We start from the raw sequence: 26,863 nt of genomic DNA on the forward strand, positions 1-26,863 counted from the left end.
TGACAAATACACAGGTACTATCTGTTGGGTCTTTACCTTTGGATATTTTTGCAGGCCTATATATCTCATAAACTGCTTAACAATTTGAACCCAATTGCTTTAAAACAGCTGACGAAAGAGAGGTTAAATATTTTAACTCCATATTGGCCTATAGCAGAAAATTTCTTGATACGCTAAGTGAATATTCAATTCAATTCAATTATTTATTATTTGTGTGCTGTATCAACAGCCTGATGGCCAATTACAGATACAGCACAAAGATAAACTTACAAACACAATAAAACATAAAAGGTAAAACAAGCAATATATAAAATACATTGATTATGAAAAAATAAATACACTAAAAATTACTACTAACTACATTAGGATATTTGTAAAAATAACATGAATCAATTAAGTAAATTATACTATTATAAAATGTGAAGAAGTGTGACAATTTTCGTCTCGAATATGAACTTCTCAAGAAAGAATCTGCTACACGTAGTTAGTTAGCCTGTTTGTTTGGTACTAGGTTAGTTACGGCTTTCATCAAATTTAGTTTTCTGGTAATATTGGCAGGAAGATTTTCATGAACTACGTTTGCGTCTTGAGCGAAGAATTTGCGATATCAGCACAAGCACTGGTTTAAGTACCCTTTTATTGTTAATAAACCCTGTTCCTTCTCTTAATTTACAATGTTTTGTTAGTACAGGCTAAATATTGCTAATAAAACTTGTCACTGATGTAAATTAGAAAGGTAATATGGAGCCAATTGTGGCATTGATCTATGACGTCGGAAAATATCCTGTCAGCTTCTTTTGGCTGGCAAAACAGGATATCCACCCCAAGTGGTTAATAGTGCTTGAAGTCTTGAAAAGGGACACTCCATAATACAGAGTTTTGGAAAAGTAAATCCATGGCTTTAAAATTTAGTATCTCTCAATTTGGACGTAGTTTTAGAGTGTTTGTTGTTAAATGTTCAACGTACAACACATCGCAGCGCAAAGAAATCTCAGCAGATTGGCCATTGCGTCGCGTGGTAAACCAGGTTAAAATTGATTTTTATAGTTATATGTGATTTTTGCAAACAAACTAAATAAATTTGAAAATAACTAACATAAAATTAAAAATTAAAAGCAGGTAAGAAAAATATATTTGAGAAATTATGAACTGCATTGTACTGAAGATTTTTACGATAAATGTTGCAAAGTGTTATAATAATTTTCCTAATTTAACTTAATGTAACAATAAAAAATAAAGATATTCTATGGAAATTTCATATTAAATGCTATAAAGTTATTGCTAGTACTGCTAGGTTTTACCCTAATTTCAGCAAAATCTCTCCTGGTATTCTCAGTACACCAACTCTCTTACTTTACAAAGGGCAAGAAACTTCTTCTATATGAGTAGCTGTCAGCTCAAGGAGGGCTCTGTTTTATGGAGTTCGATAAAATTACATAAAGAGTTTAGTTAAAAATTCAGATTAAGAGAACAATTGGGATACCAAATTTTAGACGTAAATGGTACGAAAATATTACAGAAACAAAAAGTGAGGGTGTGGAATGGATTAATCTGACTCAGGATAGAGTCCATTGGCTGACTTTTGTAAGGTTTGTAATACCGTTAGTGTTTCATAAATGGGGAATTTCTTGGCCTTCCGAGAGACCTTTTTAGAATTAGTTATTTCTTTCGTTTTGAATCTTAAACAACCACAGGATGTTTAATGTTACAGTATGTTTTATATCTGAGCTTATCATTATCAAATGCAGTTCTAAGAAACAGACTGAATTGAGAGCGGAAAACCGCACAGCAGTTCATTTTATACATTCGAAATATCACTTCCTGGAGTCTAACATGTGGCGCTGCCTCCAGTCCTGACTTGCATTCGGTCACAGAAAATACCTAATGTGTAATACTAATCCCATTAAATTGTCGTGATTTAAATTTGGGTGGCTAGTATTAGAAAAATTCTCTTATTAAAATATATAATAAAATACAGGTCAATACACAAAACTATATTTGGGTGTTAAAATTTAAAATTTAAATGTTAAAATGTTAAATTTTAAATTAGCGCTATTCATCATTATAAGGATGTTACATTTGAGCGCTTTCATTCATTTCACAACATGTTTCGATGTAATACATTATCTTCAGGTGTTGTTTTTATTTAAAACTATTCCATATTATAATGCATGCCTTTCAATAATTTATTATTGTAATATGTGTTTCGTTGGTCTTCTCGTTTTTCCCATCTTTGGTCTATATATTAATCCAAAACACAAACATGACGCATGTAAACCTTAAATTCACTTATGTTATATAACCTAGTGTGTTTATGTTCTAATTCCTTTTGATGTTGTTTGACTTGATGATTTCACTTCTTCGGTCCTTTATATGAAGTAAATTACAATAACTTGCAGCATTATTAATGAATTTTCTTGGCTTTCTTACGTTTTCCTCGCTAACCTTTGAACACTTCTTCAAAACACCGCAGGAAAACTTTTTTCACTGTTACACCGCTCAGTTAGTCACATTAACCCTTTCGTTGTTAATACGTCACTGCCGCTTCTACGATGAAGTTAGCTTTCATATGAAAGCTCAAGAACCGAATAAGTGTAAATTCTACTATAATTTTAACTCCTTAGTTTACTATTAAAATATTTAAATATTTTAATACTATTAATTCACAATATGACGCATCTACAATTCCTTAGTTTACTGTTTACCCAAAGGAAAGCATCTGGAAATTGATTTCTATTAAGGGAGGACAGGTCTTCAGTCTTTCCTTAAGAGAATCTGAATTACTTGTATTTTGCATTTGAGAGAGCAGTTAGCTATAATTACACATTCTCTATCAAGTGTACATAATAAACAGATTGAGGTTAGGCCGAATGCGGAAACCACAAAGCAGTTTGTAAATACCATTTCCTCAGTTCTGACTTTACTGTTAAGAAGAAACGTAAGTTTTATAGTTCTGCTCCCTTAGTTTATTCTTAAACAACAGCAGAAACAACCGGACAAATTTTATTTACTGCTTAGTTAAAACCACTCAACTTACTTCGTGAATAGAATCGTATCATTGAGGATATTTTGGTCTTATTTTCATGTTCAAGTGCTGGTAAGTAGATTACTGTTATCTGTGAATTTCGGCTATAAAGTGTTTATTTTTTTAATTTATTTATTTATTTTGAGTACAGACATGGGGTTCAGCTGGTTCTATGAACATGGCGATGAAATTAGAGATGATTTAAAATACAGAATTAATTAATAACTAAATTGTCAAGTTTATGTATAATTAAATTTATTTAATTAGGTTGGTCTTTTACTATAGACTTCTGATAATCAGTCAAATGTAATTAATGAAATTTACAGTGTACTGTACCATTTAATTTAGTTCCTGAAGTTAATTAGTAAAGCTTTGTCGAACGCAAAGGAGAAGTATTTAAAGTCAAACCAAAGGACGATAAATGAAATATCAGAAAGAATATGTAAGAACCGATCCCGTTTTCACCTAATACAAAGAAAGAAAGAAGAACTGAAATACTTCTGTGTTCATACGTGACTCTGTAAGTATTATGTATATGCTTATACTGTAAAATATCTCCAACACTTTAATCATATCTCAACATTTTTTCGTGTTCCTTGTAGCACTGTCTTCACCGTCAAAAATGCCCATGCCGACTACTGTTTCTGTACTGTTAGTGATGTTCATATTGGTGAGTAGAAGTCTTTATGAGAAAGAAATTACTACAATAATGTTGTCCTTTATCCTAGATTATAACTGATAATTCGATCAAGATGGTGAACTATTATGACACCGGCAACGAGCCGTCAGAGTTCATAAAAGGGGAAATTTGTTGATCAGTTAAGCTACTATCATCTTGAAGATTTCTGTCTTCTGGGTTATTGCGCTGTGTAGTCTGGTCGATGTTAACCAACGTCTCAGAGGTCATACTGCCTCCGTCATCAGGGCGATCATCGCCCTGATGACGGAGGCAGTATGACCTCTGAAACGTTGGTTAACATCGACCAGACTACACAGCGCAATAACCCAGAAGACAGAAATCTTCATACTCACCGCTGTGAGAACCTCAAGTCTTACATACTATCATCTTCTAAAGAATGTCTCTACTCCAAATCGCCAGTGTCTATGCAGGGGCCCCGCGTTAATTTCTATATGTCAATACAGTTTACTTCAGAACGTTAGGTTGTTTAGAATTTTCTATTCTAAAAAGTCAATGAAGTTAACGCGATTGCATTTATCAGATTCTTATAGATTTAATTAATGTGAGTAGAATATTACCTGCTTTCTTAAATACTGAAAATTAAACATGTGATTAATTATTTTTCTTGTTGTTTTACGGACGTCTTTGGTTTACTTAAAACTGAATCTTAATTTTATCTTTTTGCAGGTAGATGCTTCAGCTGGATACGCCGCCTGGCGCAAGACGAGTCCTCATTTTTGTAAGAGAGGTAACTCCATGTAATTAGGCAGGGCTACCTAATCCGTCAGAAACACTAGTTGTCTGCATGTATACTATTTTATAAATGTCTGACAATCAAGTCTTTCAGATAGGATTAACAATAAGACTATCATGTCATATTCAAGATGTGATCGCCTAGTGTCATCACAGAAGATATTTTCATGTGACAGAATATATTTTCACTAATATTTATAGAAGACGGGACTAGGTATGTTAGACTATTTTCGTGCTTATGTTAAGTACAATGAAGTGAATGAATAGTCTCTTAAAATCTTCACCCAATATCTTTGGTTAAATTTACGTACTTTTGTGTTCTACCCACCCCTTCTCCCTTCCCGATTCCCCCAGAGCTACCCATCAGCATCAACCAGCCATTCCAATTAAGCTAAGATTTTCACAGGTAAATAGTCCTAAATAGTCCGCTCTATTGAAGAGGGTAAACTGCTTAAGGCACAGTCTATTACGTAGTGGATTTTTAATTAACATTGAAACTAAAATCAAAATTATCGTGTAGACTGATTGTCAGTTTAACGTTCAACATAGAACAGGATACATCCCTTAAAATGCGTTATGTTTTATCTGTTATACAAGATTATTCCAGAAAAAATTAAATTATTTTTATTAATTCCTGTCTACGTCTACTAATTTCTTTACTTAGGACATTTTCATGAAGATAAGCAACATGAAGGAAGAAGATGGAGGAGGGTTTCAGATGCTTTTAACCCAAAACCCAGAGATATAAAAAACAACGCGACATTCATCGAAAATGTTTCTGACTATCCCTTGTAAGTATTACCTGCACCTTTCATTGCGTTCTCTTGGTGAATTAGTGCGTGAATGTAAGAAATATATTTATCTAGATTAGGACCAAATAAAGGTTTTACATAACACGATAATGAATGCTTATTTTCCACAAAATCAGGGATTGTTTTAACCAGATGAATAACTGTAGACCTTTCAAGAAAGAAGTTGCATTGACATTTGTTAGTGATAGGTATTTTGTTTTGAGAAATTCTCAAATGAATCCGTTAATTAACATATTTGAAACGACTGATTTATTGCAGAAAGATGTTATTGGAAATCCTCAAGAAGGAAGGAAGAGAACACATGGACATTTTTGGGACAGATTCTGAGATAAAGGTGAGATAATGTTAGTTGCAAGAACTACGCACTTGTACCAAGGAAGAAATGAATAACGCTGAGTTCGTTTAAAATGGGAGCAAAGCTAGATGCTTCTGTGTAGCTTACGTAACTGAGATTGGCATTTATATAAAAAAATATTGATATGTAACATACATTCAGGCGCCATTAGTATATGTAAATCTTAAACCTACTTATATATGCCCAAATTGCATTTCAATGCAGAAAAATGAAAGACATTTTTGAAAGCGAATGAAAATACACAGGCCCATGTGACAGGTACACAAAAATGCCAGTTACTCATATATGTAAATTTCATAATTGTGAGATGGAGTTGATGGTTTTAAGGTGACGAGAACACAGATCCCCAACAACGTAACTTGAAAAATAAGATGGCTTAAATTACCTAACTACTTCGTACAGGCCTGTAAGTGAATTTACATTATTGACGATTTAATAAAGCAGACTTCGATGTTCTTTAATTTTTGCAGGAAACCACTATCCACTCAAGAATACAGCCGCAAGAAACAAAGCTTTGTCCATCACTGGTAAGTTGAAATAGATCGTTAAACAATTATCATTATTTTAAAACCGGTAAGGACTGGGTCTTCCTGCGGTTTATATAAAAACATTACCTAAATGTCAGGTCGTACAATTTTACACAATTCTACGAGTAATTTTGTTGCTGTAGAGAGAGAGGGACAGACTAAAGTAAATATATTTTTACTAACTTCAGTAACGTGATTAAATCGAGAAGGATAAGATGGCTCAGGTACTTCGTGTGCGTAAGATCCATGCTAAACCGAGAAGTGTACACAAAATAACAGTCAGCAAATTCCATAGGAAGAGACCGTTGTGAGAGAGAAGCGTATAGAGAGAATAATATCAAAATGTAGCCTAGAGGAATAGGATGTGATGTTATGAACCCATTTCAGTATGTGTATATGCATTTCTAAATGACTTTCTGCTTAAAATTTCCGACTAAACGCCTGCCAAAATTCGGGTGGTTGTGATAACTGTGTATCTCCTGTTGCCGCTCAGCTTTGCTGCTCGCAGACTGGATTGGATACAGAGTTGTGATTTCATTTGTTTTCGTATAACCATGATTTATTAAGTTTAATCATCTTTAACAACATGCCACACCGTATTGTACATATGTTTCAGGAACAAGTGGTCTATCCAAAGTTAGCGTTGAATAAGGACGACGAATGGAAATTCGTCGTCAACGTAGGAGAAGACTATGTTCAAGGAGTGAGAGTCGAGACATGTGGGTGAGTTCATGACGTCCACATTCGTAGGATACTGATCACACAAATGCTTTTTAAGTGGGATGTTGTGTATGAGTTGTAATATTTCAGATTCTCACGGCTTGTTGTTGCCTGTAGTCTAGTAGAAGTTTACCGACGTTTCGGAGGTATTTGTTGCCTCAATCATCAGGGAAACGTCGGTAAACGGCTGCCAGACTAGACGGCTCAGTAACGCAGAAGGCAACCACTTGCATCTTGTATACAAGTCAGCTGCTGATATTGTTTTCATTGCTTGTCCACAGACACTTGGACAAATGTTCTCTCAGCGACTCCTTTCCCGCTGGTTATACTGCCACTTGCGAGCAGAAGTACGTGTTCAGGAGACTTCTGTCTGTCGCAGAAAAGGGAAAGCCTGTGGTTGACGAGTTTCGCTTGCCTTCGTGCTGTGCCTGCACGATTAAAGGACCTTCATAAGGATAACATTGTTTATCCTTCTTTCGGATACATCAGAAGAGTAGCACTTCATTTACGATGACTGGAGTGAACAAACACAAATGACGACCAGATGGTAACTGGTAACGTGACTTATTTATAGCTGAAGAACGGACGCTTAACTAATTAGTACCAATACGAGAGGTTCAGTTAAATGTTTTAATGCCATTAGAATAGTTATTGGTGGTCAACTGTGATCGGATTTTTGCAAATCGGATCATTATGATTTTAATCTTCAGTATATATTTATTTATTATTTCAGTCTATACACAAACTTAGTTTTTTAAAATGTTGTTGTTAAAATTAAAATTTAGCGCTTTTCATCGTTATTTCGATGTTACAATTTCAGCGCTTATTATTTTACGACATGTTTCGATGCTATTGCATCATCTTCAGGTCTTTTGTTGTTATTTTCATCTTTAAAACTAATATATGTCTATTAATGCAAGCTTTTAATTTTAACAACAACATTTTAAAAAACTAAGTTTGTGTATAGACTGAAATAATAAATAAATATATACTGAATTTTAACACAAATATGACGCATCTAAACTATAAACTATAAAAAGATTTTAATCTTGTGTAAACCACTGCAGTATTTGTGTTTGTACCAATTTTATAGTTACTGTGAACGAATATAGATACCTAATTCAGTAGCCACGAGTTGGTAAAGAAACTGACACATGTCGTTAGCCTAAGTAGTGTACTAAGTAAAGTAATTTACCATACAATATTTATTTTAAACATTATAGATGTTAACGTTTTAATAAAGATGTGGAAAGTTTTAAACAGCACGAAACTCGTGTTTCCTACGGTTTGTATTTAGCATAATCTTTTGGACATATAGCATCGTGCCGAAATGGTAAGAATTCCGACATTTTGAAGAAAGGTGGTGCATCACCCTTCTTCAGGATAGAAATGAGCGGAAATTTTTTTTGGATGTTCGTGTGAAAACATAAGATACATAAATAGTGTCTAGATTCAAAATTTACAGAAGTGCATATTGAACGTGTTTCCCTGGGAACATAGAAAGGTATTTATTAATTTTCACAAACAAATTTTTTTACACCGTTCGAAAAGATATTGAGTAGGCCTACGATTTATCAATCTGGCTGGAAGTTTACTCTAAACCTCACTCATTTTCTCTCACATGTTGTATTAAAAGACAACATTCAGTGTCGTAAAGGTTCAGGCTTACGCCACTTACAAATCAAACAATAACATAAGAATAAAATCCTTTTACAGGTAGCCTTTGTCAACTGTTTTAATGTTTCATGTAAGATAAAGGAATTTCTTATTCATATTCACTTGAATAAGGTTTTAACGGTACATAATATAAACTTCGAGATATCAGTTCAATATAATTTCGAACCTTCTTTGTGTACGTGTGTAATCTCAAGATTCCACCCACGTGTAAGGTCTTACGTGGACGTCATTACATTAATTACATTTAGAAATATTATAGGTTGTTGGAAGTGAGGATTTATGCATAAGTGCTATATAAATCCAGTGTAGCTTGTCGATATGTTGACCGAGATCGTCCTCCGTCAGTATCAAACACAAACCTGCAGGATCAGCAGTCTGTAGGAAGATGTATGTTCGAAACCCGAGCACGTCATATTGCAGACGAGGTGTCTGCAAACATCTTCCATCGGTAGCACATAGGGGCTGCGGGTGTTACTACGCTTGAAGGGGCTGTGTAGTATTTGAGGACGACCGGAACGGGCGTATGTAGCCCCTCAGGTATCCTGTACCTCGCTGAAGAGCACAGTGGAGGAGCTCGCATGTAGCGCTGACCTGGGGGCACAGTAGCAGGTCGATGGAATGCAGACTCCTGTCCGAAATTTTCTGTAAACGGAAAGGCATAATATGAAATAAGTACGCAAGTAACATGGATAAATGCAGGATTTTAAATAAATACACAAGAGCAGAAGTAGTTAAAGGAATATCGCACCGACAGAAGCCACTGCCAGTTTATCATGGCGTCGAGATGACCGACAATGGGTTTCCCCGCGGCATACCGCACATGCGCAGTAAGCCCTGGATTTTACTGTCTTGTCTTCAGGTGATGAGGCTGAAAGAAGGAAAATAAAGAGAAAATATAAAAATACGGTACAACATCCTGTCATTCATGAAAAAATAATGTTAATATAACTTCGTCATTAGCCGGCTTATTTCACTATGGGTTGTGATGTAGGTTCGTGCAATGAGATAAAAGTAAAATCCATTTTGTTATACATTTGATAGAACTGTAGGGTCTAGTTTTGAATGTCCGTTACTCTTCTATGCAGAATTTTCAAACTGTGGATCCACGTTTAAACACGCAGTTGTATAGAATGTTGCAAAAGTCATGACGCATTTGACATGAAAACGCATATTAACTTAATATGTTTTAACCTATGATTCTGTATACTATTTAACTACCTCTCGTGTCTGCCCTTTTCATATATCGTTACAGGCTCATACATAAATTCTCTTTAACTCTGAGTATCTAAAATGGCCCTTCCCTTTGAAACGACATTGCAGCCTGGGAAGTCCAGCGCGTCCTGACTTGGGTACCATTCTGTATAACAATGTTTTACTTTACCACTTAATCATAAATTCATAAGTTAACCTTAATGCACAAATGCGGAATTATTAACAAATTATAGCGCCGACACAAAAATCCTTACATTCATAGGGTCACTCTCGAAAACACGTGAGATTTTAGGTTCTTCTCGTAGCGAGTATGAAGATGGCTGTGTTCTGGACGTTGCGCAGTGTAGTCTGGTAGAATAACACCGACGTTTCACAGTTTCTTGCTGCCTCCTTCATCAAGGCAACTTACGGCACCTCTAAAATGTCGGTAAACTTCTACCAGACTACGCGGCGAAACATTCCAGGAGACAGCCATCATAAAATTGTTGACTTATTCCTTACAGGACTAAACAAGTGTCTCGAGATATATGAGACAGCCAAATAAACTACTCACGTGGCGAGAAGGCCAGGTCCTGGTTTTTGAGGCACTTGATAACGCTGTGAAGGCCCTCTTTGACGGGAACGTGGGTCACATGACCCAACAGCGCTATCGTGGAGCTCGTCGACTGGTTGAACACGCACATCTCTCCCTCAGGAGACGTCGTATAAAAGAGGGACCCTATAAACAGCAGAATTGGCTTTTGTCTCAATACACAGTATTAATGTACTTACCGACCTTCAATAATATCGACAATTCCAATTGTCTGTAGACTTATTACAGTAATTGTAAGTTATTTACCTAGTCGATTGCTTGCGTTGCACACTGGGAAAACTTTGGCTGCAACCTGCTCGTGACTCCAAACACGCCAGAACTCTTTGATAGAAGGATCCAGCTGAGGACTCTGAAATTAATAATAATTTCTAGATTATTTATCTGTCTATCAAGGACATATACTAGAGGTCTGCACACTGCACATTCAAAACGCTGGAGGTTACAACACTAGTTGTTATTTATTTGAGGCACATTTAAAGACACTCACAGTAGCTCAGAATGTCGAATGTTAGGATGATTAGAGAATACACAAATTGGAAACGGTATGAAAGGAAGCGGTAGTGGGCTAATTTAAGATGCTATGCCGGAAACCACGAAAAGCCCTGTCAGGATAGCCTGTCTCCGGGAAATGATTTGGCCCCAAGACCTTCACTCGCCTGCTGCATTCGGTGAAGAATTATACGTACCATGAAGTACATGTGGATTCTGCGGAAATCCTCAAGGGTACAAGACGGTGACTGCAGGTGCTCCATTAGTGACCCGAAGTATGATGGGTCGATAGAGGAGGAGGAAGAACTAAGCCGTGAGATTACTTCCTGAATGTTAAGCAACAGAAGCTCTTTGTAGCTAAGAAAAGAAGGCTGTAAAATCTTTTCCTGGAAAGCAAAAGAGAACACTCGTAACTTTGTGATCTATTCGTTGGAAACACAAACTCTGAGGGTGAAACGCAAAAGATCTTAATGTCTTTGTACGTAATCAAACTGTTACCTGGTAGACCCCTGCTTTCTTTCCAAAAATAAGTGCAATATTTTATCTGAAAGTCTGGTTGTGTCTGCATCTGTCCATTCTAAATAACTGTTGAATCAACTGACAGTTTTATAAAAATAAAATCCTACGACTTACGAATTTACGAAACTCTGAGGTGGAATAAAAACTGCTTATATTCATAGTATTTCATTTCAATTAAAAATAATTGTCTGGTAGTAGAAGCCGAAGGCCCACCGTTGAACACAATCTTAATAGAGAACACCCACTCTCACCCTTATATCTATCGCCCTAAAAACCACGTCTTTCTCCATCTATTTCTAAATCTACCAACAAGCTATCTTCCAAGGGATTTTTTTATCAATATCCAATGTGAGTTACCTGTCGCTTCAATGCGATCTACATACCCAGTCCATCGTAATCCTGCCCAGATTTCGCTATCCTGACCTGTATAAAACACCACTTACTTTATCGCCCTTAAGGTCAAATACTTTCGGCAACAGTTTGCATTTGATACATGTTTTAAAAATCTGTGTAACAATAAAAGGAAACGCATATCTTGCCCATCTAATGGAATTCTAATTGTTTTTTTTTTACCTTGATAAGAGGTAACAGGTCATGTGGTCGTGTCACTGGGTACAGTTTCGTCAGAGTGTCTCCGTGTACTTCCAAGACTCTCTTGCTGCAAGTGTCCAACACCTGGTCCAGAACTGTACCGCTCAAGTCGCTGGCAACTAGCTGAAAGAACACATAACGAGAAGTATCACTTGCCTTTTTTCTATGTCGAAAGATAGGATAGTGGTATTATCACGTCTGTGTGCATCTTTCTTTATAAAAAAAACCCGACGGATTTCCATGAAACTTGGCATGAACATCATGTCACTAGAGACTAAACCACCCTTGTACTAAGTATGATAATATTATTTATTATCGTCAATAATATCATTATGATTGCCATGTAAATTTCCGAATTGGTAGACACTGGGGAAATTTAATTTTAAGCCTGTTTTTATTTACCGGCATATGCCACAGAGTGTGTGCCGTCCGGTTGGCCGCCAATAAGGACACTAGGCTCTCCAGGTGACGCTTCACACCTTCGACTGTGCCCTTTTGGTTGATTGTCAGGAGACCCACCGGGTGTGACGCACTGTCGGGAAGTAAATTTTGTACATCAGTTGCACTGTGGACGTTGTCAGACACCCAGAAACTAAGTTATTTAGATTTTATAGCGTCGATTAATAGGATGGTTAATAAATAGTGAATTGGAAAGAACTTTAAAGGAAGTGGGTGCCTCCTAATGTAAATACTATTCCGGAATTTGTGTGGTAATAAACGATAATAATGTTGTATGTTAGAGGGACTTGTAGTGAAGACAGATATAGCATTTTACACATTAGAATGCCTTTCCTGTGTATCCTAAGACGTGTCTTTAAAGTGTAATCAAAACCAATTAAGTATTTCAGGTAGCGATTATCATGTGCTTTGTGCCTAAATGGCAATGTTCAGCAAATGACTTGTCTTCGTGAGACTAATGACCAGTCTAGATCACCTGTTGCGTACGTACCTGAGCGTGGTGGGAACCAATGTTACAAGTGTCTCAAACCCATGTATGACCTCCGGGCAGCGATCAAACAATAATGCAGGTGTGATGGACAGAAAGCGACCGCCCGTGACGGGGCCCTCATGTGCCATAATGCCTCCCGGGGGCTCAGCGAACTTCTTTACCAGTTCCTCCATAATGGGGAATGCTAATGTGATGTGCTGCCTGCCGTCTCGAATTGAGAAGCTTTTGATGGCCTGATAACATGTAAAATCACTTGTTTACCGATACACCACTCGAAGGAGGCATGGAGGTAAATTTTCACGCATTATAAAACCAGGGCAACAATTTATACGTCACAGTCACACAAAACAACATTAATAATTATTCTTTGGACTTTTAATCGCATTATATTAACACGTCTTGCTACTGAGCGTGTTGTAATGAGCAGCCTTTATTGTTTGTACGCTGTGATTCACTATATTGTGGAACCGACTGTCCCTCTATCGCATAACGTCACTTCAATTAGTTCCTAAAATCGCCACACCACCTCATTTTGTCGCTTTGTACTTATCAGGTTCCGTGTATGTGTGACGTTGCAGAAGCTTAGCGCGGCAATATGTTCTTTCTGTGATTGTTCTCGTGTTTGTGATCGGAAAATACATTAAATGGGACCACGAGCCCTGTGTTTTTATACTTATTTGTTGTGTTACAGTGATTATTAATTACTTTAACTGCTGTTAATTATGTTATGTAGAAATGGCGTACGATGCAAGCTCCAGCGTTGTGCCTCAACTGAAGATGTAAGTACAAAATGCTGTAATGGTGTTAAGACTGGGTGACCTTCAGTGATATTTATAGTGTTCCGGTAGACAATCCAACTTGGTTCAATAGCCCATCACATGTCATAAATAAATTGCTATAATGCAGATCTGGCAATTTGTTGTTTTGTTCGGAACTTTGGCTATGAAGTCTTCTGGCGTTGTCAGTTTCGTTATTATCTTAAAGTAATCCACCTCTTAAACCATCAGAACATAACATTATTTAAGGCTTCATATTCCAGCCATTGTTTGTAAACGTAAGGGTCCCTACCTTAATTTCAATAGCAATGGTGATTTTAGAACATACGTGTAAAATGATATGTGTATATAATTGAGGTTATACTCGTACAGTCTGTTCGATGTACACAACTGTCACTTCTCGGTTCCCGGCTGGAACTGCATGATTTACCGGCAAGCCCCAAAAGGTTTTCCAGGTACAAGGCAGGTTCCTTTTCACAACAGCAATAAAATCAACTTCCCTCTTTGAAACCAGTTCCTGCCGGGAGCCGGGAAGTGACATTTTCGTTCAACTTTATCAACGAACGTACTATATTATAACTTAAGTGGGCCCCTTGTCACCAGGACATGGTGCGTCCTCAGACTGAGAATGAAGGATAAGACTTCCTGATATGGAGGGTAGATGCGGATTTATTGAATAAGCAGTCGGAGACAGCCGACAAGGGGTGGACATCCTGCTTGAGGTATGGGGATTGTGGCTAATACCTTCTGACCATAAAAATGACAGAATGTAACGAAGTGTTACACAGGGCTTTGTTTTGTATGGGTGTGAATCCTGATCTCTCAAGTTATCCATCATGAGGGCCACCATCGCCCTGATGATGGAGGCAGCAAGAATCTGTGAATTGGTTCGTGGTAGTCTGGCGTCAGGATTTTTTAAAAACTGTTGTGGGTCATCGGGATCTTTGAAATTAATAAAGTTCTTGCTTATTTAAAACCTTTTAAGTCAGTGGGAAGTACATGCACAGTAATTATTTTCTTAAACAGCGTTCACTACTTGATCTTTGTAATGGCGAAGTGCTGTGTTTTCTTTGCAGTACGGGACTGAGTTCTTAAAAATTATTTAGACAAGCTTTGGCTTAGAACCACTAATTATGAATCCAACGTCCTCTATCATACTTTATCCTTACCAGAAGGACGAGCGGTCATTGCCTAGGGACCTTCTGACTACAAGAGGATCTTGTCCTTCCTGTTCCCCCCAGAATAAAGTTTCTCTCACTTGTTCTTCTCCTTTTTTCTCTGTACTTCTGCTTAGTTACCCTTCCGAACTCTCTAGGGGTTCAGCTTAGAAGGGTGAATAAGAAGAAGAAAATCTTGTTCGCGCGGAAGGCTACCTATGATTGGTTATTTACAGTAATATAAATTTAAAATATGATAAAATTAAATTAAATTTATTTCTCGTACTCTGCAAATATGTAGTCTACATACATGAAACTTTCTATGAAATTTCTGGAAAGAATGCCATGTTTCCGTCGTTTATTTTCACTTGAATTGTACATAAATTGGACCACGTGATTAGTTTCGAACACAGAAGCGCCTGATATTAAATTCCCCCAGTAAATAGCGACGTTTCTGAGTCTGTGGCCTTCATAATTTGTACCGAGTCAGGGGGTGGCGTAAAACGTCAAGATGTTTGAAATATTGTAACAACCCTCTGGAAACTTCTTTCGCGGAACTTCTTTATACATTTCTGCCAAACAAAAGTAGCTACCTCTGGACTGTGTCTAAATTTCACCGGTGTTAATGGATTTATGCCAGTTTTCTGCGTAGTGTTATTTCAATCAATGGCATCGGATTGGGGTGGCATTTGATTCCAGCAGTGGCGGGAAATTTTCCCCTCGCTGTTCACTTTAGTTTACATTAACCCTTAAGTACAGAGATGTCGTTTCTAGGCTACTGGAATTGTTAATTCTAAATTTTGCTTTTTTCTGCCTACGTCACATAAATATCGTTGTCATGTTGGAGGCAGGAAATACTTCTGAAACGTCGGTAAACTTCTACCAGACTACATGGCTCAACAAGAGAGCTCTATATTCTGTCTTAGGTATTCACAGACCTCACTCATTTTGAGAAAATAAGTCGTGTATTAGTGACTATCAAGTGTTAGCCACCGACAGCGTTGTCAAAAAGCCCTACTATATAGAGCCTTGCCATGTATTTCGTTATCGTATTATTTTCAAATGATTTGCTTACAATTATGCAGCAGACCGGTGTTATTCGTAATCGAAACACACTTATTTCATGATTCCGCGTTCTTATTTGAGGTATTTATTTTTTTATTTGTAATGTTCTGTCTGACGACAGGTCCATATGAACAGGATCCTTCCATCCTTTTCTCGGACTGGGACCTGTTCATATACGTTCTTGGCAGATGATCCAGAAGTGGTTTGCCATTGCCTTCTTCTGTGTGTGAATGGCGTAATTGTTGGGATGCCACGGAGAAACCAGGGAAGCCCCCGGAGGAAAACTCCGTGTTGCCTAGACCACGATCTTGCCCAACACAAGTTATAAATTCGGGCACCGCCGGGAATCGAACCCGAGACCACGGGATTACAAGGCCAGCGTTCTAACCGCTAGACCACCGTGGCAGGCATTTGAGGTATAATAGACGCAAAATACTTGCGGGTTTGGGCTGCTTTACAGTACGTTTGAAGGGGAAGGTAAGAAGGTATTGTTTCCCCTTCCTCCTCGTACCTCGTCTGTCTAGCCATCCAACATGTACTGTCGACAGAGCTCGGAGATATCTTGCGACGAGTTTTAATACGGTGGCGTGCTGTTTATACACCCCTGATTGAATCCGTGTCTGCAGGTGCTACAATTCCCAGGATCAAGGGAAGAGGGTGAGGAATAGTGAGGGGTAAATACGCCTCGGGCCCCCGGCTCGGCGTCTTTCATAGGGCGCTGAGTCCAAAGACTCCTCTGTCTTTGCCGTCGTACGCCTTCCCAGTACGCCCTGATCGCTGTACCAACGTACACACAGAAGCTTTACCCTCCGTCTTCATCTTACGTTTTCATCGTCTTCAAATATTTCAATCTTTTCCCCAAAACATTCTTCGCTGCTTTCTTCATTAGTGTTATTCCCCCTCGACTCTTCTCTTTAAAATATTTCGTGACAATATTTTACCGTAGCTAATTATGTTTATCTTGTTCCTCATTCGCAAGGATTGTCTACTTAGAAAACCGTTTAAAGGTTCAGAAGTCAAAAGTTGGCTTTTTCGTCTAGGCTACTAGGCCTATTGAGTTTTCTTGTGGGATCACGTGTGCACGTTACTGGAGGAATTGCCTCCATACTGCCTGGACTTAAACTGAAACTGCTTTTCATCGTCAAATACGTTTGTAGTTTGCTTTTTTGTTACTTATGAATTTTGTAATCTATTTCTGCCTCTTTTCGCCTCAATTTTCTTCGTCTGTATTCCCCGGTTGTTAATTTTCAACCTATATATTAATTCAGAAGGACATCTTTGATATATATATATATATAAAGATTTCCTGCCAAAGCGAAAGTGTCGTACCCAGAAATTACAGAGGTGCTTGCTGCCTCCGTCATCACCTCTGAAACGTCGTAATCTTCTATCCGACTACACAGCGCAGCATCCAAAAAGACAGCCATCTTCATGCTTTCCGCTGTGAGAGCCTTAATCTCATTCATCGTATTTCATCACCATATTCTCATATGCACTTCGTCACTTCTTTTCGGGTTTTAAAATGTAAATAATTTATCACTAATAATATGATACTATAAACATCCTATATTAAGCATTAGGGTAATTTACAGTGCTCGATGTCTATGTTTAAGCGTGTAAAGGCAGCGAAGAATGAAAAGTTACACAAATTGACGTATATTAGTGGCTCTAGCATTAATATCAGTACTTGAGAGCTAACTGTGTAGCTCCCGCGGAGCGCAGAAAGATTTTACTGATCTTAGTGTTAACAAGCATCGTACGATATTTATTTTGTCCAGCACGTCAGTCCTCAAATCAATCTTACCGTGGTACATTCCCACTGCATCGAGGTGGTATGCAGTATTTCGTGAAACTCGCCAGAAAGGAAGCTGTTCAATTATTTTATCTACGCTTTTGCATGCAGTCGGACTGCAATTAACGATATATTTTTATTTCGCTCGTATATTACAAGTCAGTCAGCAAAGTGAATGCAGTTACCTCGTAATTAAATCTTTTAGCTCTCCAGTTTTTATCTCTTCTCTCTCTGTGGTGTGATTGTACGTACAAAGACAAGAGTTACGATCGAATAGTCTGATGTTTTTTTTATTATTAGTGTTCTGTCTGACGACAGGTCCATATGAACAGGATCCTTCCATCCTTTTCTCGGACTGGGACCTGTTCATATACGTTCTTGGCAGATGATCCAGAAGTGGTTTGCCATTGCCTTCTTCTGTGTGTGAATGGAGTAATTGTTTGGATGCCACGGAGAAACCGGGGAAGCCCCCGGAGGAAAACTCCGTGTTGCCTAGACCACGGCCTCGCCCAACACAAGTTATAAATTCGGGCACGCCGGGAATCGAACCCGAGACCCCAGGATTACAAGGCCAGCGTTCTAACCGCTAGACCACCGTGGCGGTAATCTGATATATTGAAATTAAAATAAATGTAAAAAAATTGCCGTGTGTAAAATTCATAAAAAAAATGTATCAAGGCAACGACACTTGAATACCTAGACAGGCCGATGAGATGACAGACGAGGGGTGAGCAAAATATCACAGTTATTAATACCGATGTTAAATATGTAGAAAAGAATCTGCACTTTGAAGAACACTGTCTTACAAAGATAAAGTTGGGCAGCTGCCGAAAGTGGTTTTACCTGCTGGACGTTGTCTGGCAAGCAGCCTATGATACCCATGGTCAGTTGGCCCCCTGATAATTCTCCAACACTTCCTGTGCTATACATCGCCATCTCCTGCAACGTAAAGAATTAACACTTGATCAGCGTCTTGTTGTTAGAACCACGGTTGTGTTAACCCTTTGAAACTTAGTGGTGCATTTCTGTCCCATCTCCCAGACAAACTATAAGTCTGCACTTTAGTATGTTTGGTATAATTCTAAGGGTGAAATGCGATTATTTTCTCAAACTGATATTCGTAATGATAAGTGGTTGCGTTTTCTTTGCGGTACGGACTGAATTAATAAAAAAAATAGCAGTGTCCGTAGTGTTACAATCCCTAAATCCAAGAAAATTTCTCGTTGCATTATTATCTTTAGAAATTCATTTAAAATGTACTGGTCAGTACGTTATCAGTTCTTCTGCACGTGTCTGACAGTAAATTGAGTCAGAAAATTTTTACGTGGTGAAAGTCCCCAGGAATGGTTAACTCAAAAGACTTCTCTTATTCACTTAACTCGACTTCAGTTTCATATCACCTTTACTCGTTACGGTACTCTCGTAGAATTAGCAAGGTTAGGTCAGGATTCCATGACACACCACGAGGTATCACGACACAGGATTGGACAGGTTTAGGGCAGGTCAGTAACGGCAAAGACGGTTAGGCCATGTGTAGTTATGCTAGGTTAAATTGGGTTCTGGTATCTTAAGCTGGGTTGGGTTGAGTTAGCAAGGTTTTACGGGATTCACTTACATTTAATAACCGCTGTCAGGGCTTTAGGATTTACGACTTACGGCGTCGTATTCTTTACGTCCACTGGCATCCCGAGTTTCTCCTAAATTTAGCGACTTCTTCCGTCGTCACGACGCTTGCCATCGCTACGCTTGGTGTCGATTTTTGAGCGTCATTGTTACTTAATATGGCATCGTATAGGAGCGTGTGTCTGAAGTGGTTGTAGCCTTAGTTCTTGAATTATATTCCAGTTACACAACACGCAGCTCTTAAACTTTAATTTTTCCTTGTCATTGGGGCTTGAACTGAATGATTTTTGGTCTAATTTATTCGGTTCTGATGCCTGTAATAGTCATGTTATAATTGTAACTTTAACACGATAGAAACTTGTACCCCTACGTGATTTATGTGGAAAAGTCCATCATGCATTAAAAATCGTTACAGTCCAGAGCGCAAGTAAATATGAGCTGTCGCCTCAAGGTCTTTTGTGTGTTTTGGGCCGACTGTACTACAGGAATTATTGCAAAAGACCGAATCGTTTTGGTTACTAAAATTTTCATTGCCAGCCGGCGAGTTTCCCATCGCTTCGAATACTTCGCCCACCCCTTCGCTTTTTATTCTCTCTGTTCTGCTGTTCTCTGGTCCACCGCTCTGTTACGCTGGACTGACAACAATTATTCTTATCAAGTTTCGATCACCAGATTCAATGAATCAAATCAAAAGCATCCAGAAATTTCTGATCGTTACTCTGATACGACGAGGCCTAAATCACAAACCCAAAAATAAACAGTAATTAAGTGCACCAAGAATTTCGCAGTGTGACGAAGACAGCTTCGATGTAATACAAAAATATATTCCATACAATAGTTTATTTACCGTCTCTACACAAACTTAAAAATGTTGTTAAAATTACTTAAAATTATAACATTTTTTCATTAGATACTAGATCTTGTTACATTTTACATTGACGACATGTTTCGATGTTTATCTTATCATCATCAGGTCTATCAATTAAAATCTGTTGCACTTCTTGCTCTGCGTATATTGATTTGTTTTATTTGTTTGATTTTAGTTGCAATCTACCGTCCCGTAATATCGGACACAACACATCACATACAACCCGATTTAAAGCATCCGGGCACAGCCTTCAAATTTAATGGAAGAGACTTAAAAATCAAACAAATAAAACAAATCAATATACGCAGAGCAAGAAGTGCAACAGATTTTAATTGATAGACCTGATGATGATGAGATAAACATCGAAACATGTCGTCAATGTAAAATGTAACAAGATCTAGTATCTAATGAAAAAATGTTATAATTTTAAGTAATTTTAACAACATTTTTAAGTTTGTGTAGAGACGGTAAATAAACTATTGTATTAATAAACACAAACATGACGCAATTAAGATATAAAATTAAAAAAAATATATATTCATATTGGATTTCTCAAACGTTCTGAATACGAAGTGTTTGCAAATTTAATTTGTTGTAACTTTAACATATAGCTCGGGGAATTCCGGCAGTTTTTGTCAGACCTATCTGTTTATGCGTATCGTTGTAGCTTAATATAATTTAAGCAAACGCAACATCTGAGCTAGTGAGAAACAAATATCCGCTCAAAATTAACCACGAATTTTATCAGTAACAGATGTGCCACCCACCGATGGCTGCCTGCGAAATTTTTCCTTTGGGGCGGTCATTAATATTGGTGTATTTTTAAGTTCATCTCCAAAATTTGCGTTTCAGAAGCCTGTAAGAAATCCCATAGGATGTGAATGGACCCAGGCGAGATGAGCGTATTACTCTTTTTTGGTTGGAATACATTTTCAGTCGATAAATGCAGGGATTCCACATTTGCAGTTTGTGATCGGCATCTGAGACATGTATTTGGCCCTGAAAGGAAGTAAGTAGCATTACGACGAAGAAAATCGTGCGATAGACTTAATAATGTGTCCTCGTCATTATATGATTAGTGGCAGATTAAATGAAGGAGAATTAGATAGGTGAGAAATGTAGTACGAATGGGGGGAAATGATAAACGCATATATAATTTCAGTCCCGAGTTCTCAATAGGTAAGTTAGCGTCCCAGACCTGGATGTACGTGAGAAAATGTCATAAAATTCAGTATATAGTTAGTGATTGGATTGAACTGGCTTAGAATTCGGCTCAGTGAATGGCTCTTGCGATGAAACGTCCGGTTCCTTGAAAGGGTTTATTTCTGAAGTAAGTAACTATTAAGTTTTAAACTTGCATTACGAAGCACGTTGAATTTGAATTGGCTATTTCTCAATCCGTTGCACAGCTCGTTATGAGACAAGCTAAATAATTGGAGATTAAATTGTAAAATTATGAATACATACTCATGTTTCGTATTCTCTTCCCATCCATATTAGCTTGTAAAGCAATATAAAATGTGTAAAGTGACGTCATTTCGATGTGTCTTTACTTATTAGAAGGGATTATAAAAGCTGCCTGGTGATAGCAGCACGAACAAAGTAGAACATTCCGCCATTATGCGTCATTATTGAGGGCTCTGTAAATCATGCATAAGAAGCACACATAATCGTAAAGAGGTTTCAATAAATTATTTTATTATAGAAAGCTGCAGTGTCCAAGCATTTAAGGTAATGTAACTTCCTGTTACAATGTTGTTGTTCACTGCTTACGATTCGATCTGCAAATGCACTGTACTCCACCCTATGGATTGGCTTAGGTAGAGATGTAAACATTTGTAAATAATTGTGTCTGTCTATTAGATATTGAAATATAAATTATTCTATGATTCGTCCAGACGGTATGGATGAAGATGGGTTTCTGAAGTGGAAGGATTTGTCTCGATTGCATGCGGTTGCCTAGGAAACACTCATAGAACGTGTTAGCTGTCAGCGTGGATCTCACCGTTCTGAATATTTTTGGATGCAGATTTGATCCAGAGTGATGTACTACTGCTGCAAAACTCTTTCCTTTGATTCTATAGGTCTATATCGTGGATAGCATCCAGCTGTCTGCGAATCGAAGTTTACTCGCCGACAAAAAGTCTAGTTCGTTACGTGTACCAGATAGCACAAATGCCTGAGAAACTTAAATGAGTCCCATATTTGGATGTAATTTGGTAGATAAGAGTAGGGACTCCAAATACTTTCTTGAAGATTCTGTGAAGCCATTAATTATAATTTTTGTCAAAATTTGCATTTCATGAACTTCATAATTTGTACTCCGCACAAAATATTATTAGGATGATCATATCAAGGGGGTAAGAGGGCGGGGCATGTGGCATGAATGGTGAGATGAGAACACAATTTTGGGTTGGAAAGCCTGAACCGAAGAGCCCAGTCGGAATATCTAGACGTTGATGGGAGGATAGTATTAAGATGTTTCTTGGGGAAATAGGGTGGGATAGTGTGGACTGGATTGATCTGGCTTGGGACAGGGTCAGTTGGGTTTCTCTTATAAAGATGATAATAGACCTTTAGGTTCCGTAACAGACGAGGAAATTTTAGATAACTTCTTAAACAGATTCTGTTCCATATTGCTCCCTGTACTTAGATTCTAGCGTTTACGTTTAAATCTCACTGTTACCACAAAAATATTTAAAACAATTCCAGCTTCAGAAATACCCCCTTTGTGTTCATCTGTAATACATGGGAAGGGTTTGAGTTCTGAGTGTAAGAGACTTCATGTGATTATGTATATAGACAGCATTGTTATTACACAAAGCTGGCGAAAGAAAAGGGACTGCTAACTGCGGGCAGACGGTGGTGCTAGGCGCTTCGTGTAGTGCGTGCTGCTGTACTGCAAGGTGCAGTAATTGCGTGTCATCTATCTATCTCATTAAAACGTCACGCATGGTTGCCGATTTTAATGTGACAGCCCTGACTGCTAGCTTTTTGATGCGTTAATGAAAGAATGGTTTATTACATCGCAGTTCAATTCGGTACCAGCCAGGTTGATCGCTTTGTTATTAAGTCCCAATATTACATGATTCGCATGGAGTCGTACCAATTGTCGCTGATCGTCACAAGATGTCTGATTCCCGAAATTAAGGAATTGTGTTAAGCCAAAGTTCTGACAGGATTTTTTTTGCAGCGGAGGATTTCGTACACCGTTTTATTTGTGCTCTAAAAAATTAATACTGCCAGATAGTTTTAACATGTCCTTTCATTCGCTTGTCTGCCCTCATATTACAGCATACAGAATACCTGACCGATTTATATTAAAATGGGTATAGTAGACCTTTAATAAATTCCTTCGGGCCATTTAGGTATTTATTACTTATATTTTCTTAGAATTCAGTGTCCCAGACAAAGAACAAATGGTTAACGCTGTTTAAGGAAAAAAATCACTGTTTGAAGTGAGAATCATTCGAAATAGTCAGTAGATGTTTAAACAATGTGATTTATTGTCAGTTTACTAAGATCTAGCAGAAGAACCGTTATATCCATCACTTCACTGATTTAAAGACTTTTTGTATATTTTATTTTGTTTATGTAGCAGATCGGTTTACAGTTCTAGAAATAGGATTCTGTGTGGAAAGGATTTAAATCTTTTAGGATTAATGATACTGTAAATTCATAAAACATTTGTGCTCCCCAAGCAATCTGTTTATTGGGACTTTGATATTTTTAAAATAAAGAACTTAACATCTAATTCGGGGAAGCACCGAACTATTTATGATATTCGATTAAATAAGCCCAGTTATCTGTAACACTGTTTTCAGTGTTTAAAGTGACATTATGCAAGTACAATGTCTTGTTACAGTTTGTAAAAATTATGCCATCTTGGCCAAAAATATGTCCGGATCTCCTGTCCTCATGCGAGCATTATTACTAGATTACTGACAGCACCAAAGGTAGCAGTACTATACTCACTTTAATACCCCGAACTCTGACATAAAATGCGTGAATACGTAACATAAATGTGTTATGTTGTTTGGTGTAATAGCATTATTATTACAGTTGTAAGTGAACTTGATAACGCTGCATGCGCGTTTGTTTACAGATTGCTACAAGTGCATATTGATAGTTTTGTAAGGAGCATCTAACAGTAAACTTTTAAAATATGATATAAAATCCAGTTATGTTAAGTTACTGTGATAAAAGCAAATTCTACGAATATTACATTTGACGCGCTTAAATTATTACGTATATTTTTATTGATGTCAGATGATATATGATGTTTGAAAACCATTGTATCTAAATAAGTAAAGCAATTGGCTGCAGGTTGGACGACAAGGGTTCGAATCCCGTCAAGGCCAGAGATTTCTATCTTCGCCATTGCATCCAGAGGGACTCTGGAGCCCACCTGGCCTCCAGATTAATGTAAATTGAGAGCTGTATCCTCGGGCGCAAAGCAGCCGGAAGAGAAACCGAGGTTAAGAATACCCGGAGCTTCGCCTCCAATGGCCCATATGCACATAGTATGGTGCTTAGGCCAATGAGAAGTAAATTTCATCCGTAATTCGTATTCAGAAAACTCGTAGTAAATCAGATAAAGTTTTCCGGGTCTTCAATTCATTTTGTCTGCTACCGAGTTCAGAATTGTTGAAACAGTGAAGACTTCGGGTCTCTTGTACGGCCTCATAGACGAGGAACTGCCTCTCGCAAAGCATCTACTTACTCGGGACATTGCAACAGTGGAGCGCGCGGGATTTCATCCCGAGGTCCCAGTGTTACGGAGCCCAATTCCGTACGTACATTATACTGTTTGCGCACTGTAATAAATTGGATATATTTTTACTAATTTGTTGTTACTTAAAAGCTGTTTTATTTACTTGGTTCCGGTCAGAGGACATAATCTCTCTTTACACTGAGACCAACTAAGTCGCACGTCAGAGATGTAGCAGATAACTTGGAGGGCTGATCGACGGTGTTACCAGTCTTTATTCTCGCCACGTAACAATTGTAATACAACACAGTGGAAGTTCCTTACCTCCCCGATGCTCACGTGACGATGGTCTTGCAGAAGTGCATCTGCCGTTGGTAGGTGCCCGTCAGAAAGTAGCTAAAGCACTGACAGTCACCCTCTGGTTCCTCCCTCACATACTGCCCGCACAACAAACATGCGCTCTCCCCAATGGGAACGCCCCGTCGTTTGCCTCCTGTCAGGGGAGGGGGAGACTCAACTCGACAGCTTGACAAGTGTAACATTTGCGACCAATTGTTAATATGATTTACATTCAATCTGTTTAACATCGTTTCGATAGATTGGGATTTATGGTGGATAAAAAGTTGTGCTGGGGATTTGTTTCAGCAGAAATCATGAGTTTTGTCTGAAATTCTTTTTACCACTGTGTATTGATCATAGTTTTCAATAACATTACCTGTAAATACCCTTGATAGTGACATTCTGTGAAGCACAGTCCGCCTTTAGAAACTAACAATCGCTCATATTTTCTCGAAATCAATCCAATTTTAAGGATTCCCAAAGTTTCATATCTTGTTTACAAGAAACCACATCTGAACTTTCTTCTGAGCCAGATGAGATCACGCTGCCATTCATTATTTTAACCCTCTGAAGCACGAAGATGATGTAAATAATACTTTAAAACTTAGTTATTACCTCAAAGAAAACACAACGAGTGTGCCTTATAAAAATCAATTCATTATTGCTCTCTATGGAAAAATTTATTAAGATGGCTGTCGTCTTGGTTGTAGCGTCCTGTAGTCTGAAAGACGTTTACCAACATTTCAGATGTCCTTGCTGCCTACAGCTGCTGTAACCCAGAACTCACCGCCGCGAAAACACAAAATTGTAATTTGAAGTAATTTCTGTATATTCCAAGAATGATACGAAAGCCACAAATAGATTGTGTAAGGAAAATGCAGAATAACTGAACGTTAAAGCAGATGGCACATATAGAAACAATGTGTTTAAAGATTTAAGAAATATTTTAATAGTATTCTTCTGTACTTGCTCTGATGATGGAGGCAGCAAGCACCTATGAAACGTCGGTAAACCTTTTCCAGACTCCACGGCACAACAAACCAAAAGACAGTTATGTTCATCCAACACTGTTTATATTTATTTGTGATTGATCTACTAATCTGACTGCCACAATTTAATTACGTCATGAGCCTGGATAACCCAGTGAGGTTACTGGCTGCGGGAAGATTTGCTGAGGTTTGATTTTCGGCAGGAATAAATAAACAGATAAACGAAATGGCTTATGAATGAATGAATAAACCGTACTTACTCTAGCTCTAAATAAACCAAACTGAGCTGAAATTGGTATAGTCAAATATTTGAGCAATTTTGACTTTGTACTGGATATTCTGATTACACGTTTCTTGTGTGTTTAAATATTTCGATGTACTGACGTTCTGAGACTGTAATTTCTGGCTAATCTTATGTCGTAACGACACTCAGTGATTTACGTAACAGCTCGTGTTCGGTTCGGCCCTCGAGTTGTACTTGTCTGCTCATACATTAAAGAAGGCAAAATCTATACTGTCGCTGCGTGTAAGTGACATGTTTGTGGGGCGATCGAATTCTTCAGTTGCGTTCAAGCGGTTCCATGGGGTATTACCTGTCCTTTGTCGATTTTCAGGTGTTATGTAATATCAAATCGCAAGCGAG

At 37.9% G+C, this 26,863-nt stretch overlaps 2 protein-coding genes across 2 annotated transcripts; one reads left to right on the top strand and one right to left on the bottom strand.

Annotated features, from left to right (window-relative positions):
• The first annotated feature begins 2,901 nt into the window (after positions 1 to 2,901).
• On the top strand, positions 2,902 to 8,141 carry LOC110832037 (protein spaetzle). The gene is made up of 8 exons (XM_022068658.2): positions 2,902 to 3,097; positions 3,628 to 3,695; positions 4,392 to 4,452; positions 5,122 to 5,248; positions 5,528 to 5,603; positions 6,095 to 6,151; positions 6,768 to 6,874; positions 7,153 to 8,141. Exons 2-8 carry the CDS (start codon positions 3,648 to 3,650, stop codon positions 7,322 to 7,324), a joined length of 648 nt encoding a protein of 215 aa, XP_021924350.1. The 5' UTR covers positions 2,902 to 3,097; positions 3,628 to 3,647; the 3' UTR covers positions 7,325 to 8,141.
• LOC110832038 (uncharacterized) lies at positions 7,488 to 25,365 on the bottom strand. Its single transcript, XM_022068660.2, has 10 exons — positions 25,217 to 25,365; positions 18,534 to 18,629; positions 12,901 to 13,133; positions 12,354 to 12,483; positions 11,934 to 12,074; positions 11,039 to 11,227; positions 10,599 to 10,701; positions 10,314 to 10,478; positions 9,297 to 9,416; positions 7,488 to 9,190 (listed from the first exon to the last, which is right to left on the bottom strand). The coding sequence occupies exons 2-10, from the start codon at positions 18,624 to 18,626 to the stop codon at positions 8,958 to 8,960; spliced, it is 1,407 nt and encodes a 468-aa protein (XP_021924352.2). The 5' UTR covers positions 18,627 to 18,629; positions 25,217 to 25,365; the 3' UTR covers positions 7,488 to 8,957.
• Between the last annotated feature and the right edge of the window lie 1,498 nt (positions 25,366 to 26,863).

The sequence above is a fragment of the Zootermopsis nevadensis genome, unplaced genomic scaffold (genome assembly GCF_977971745.1).
Source record: "Zootermopsis nevadensis isolate Lab colony 2312 unplaced genomic scaffold, Znev_1.0 Znev_ptg000024l, whole genome shotgun sequence".
NCBI classification, from domain to species: Eukaryota; Metazoa; Arthropoda; class Insecta; order Blattodea; family Termopsidae; genus Zootermopsis; species Zootermopsis nevadensis.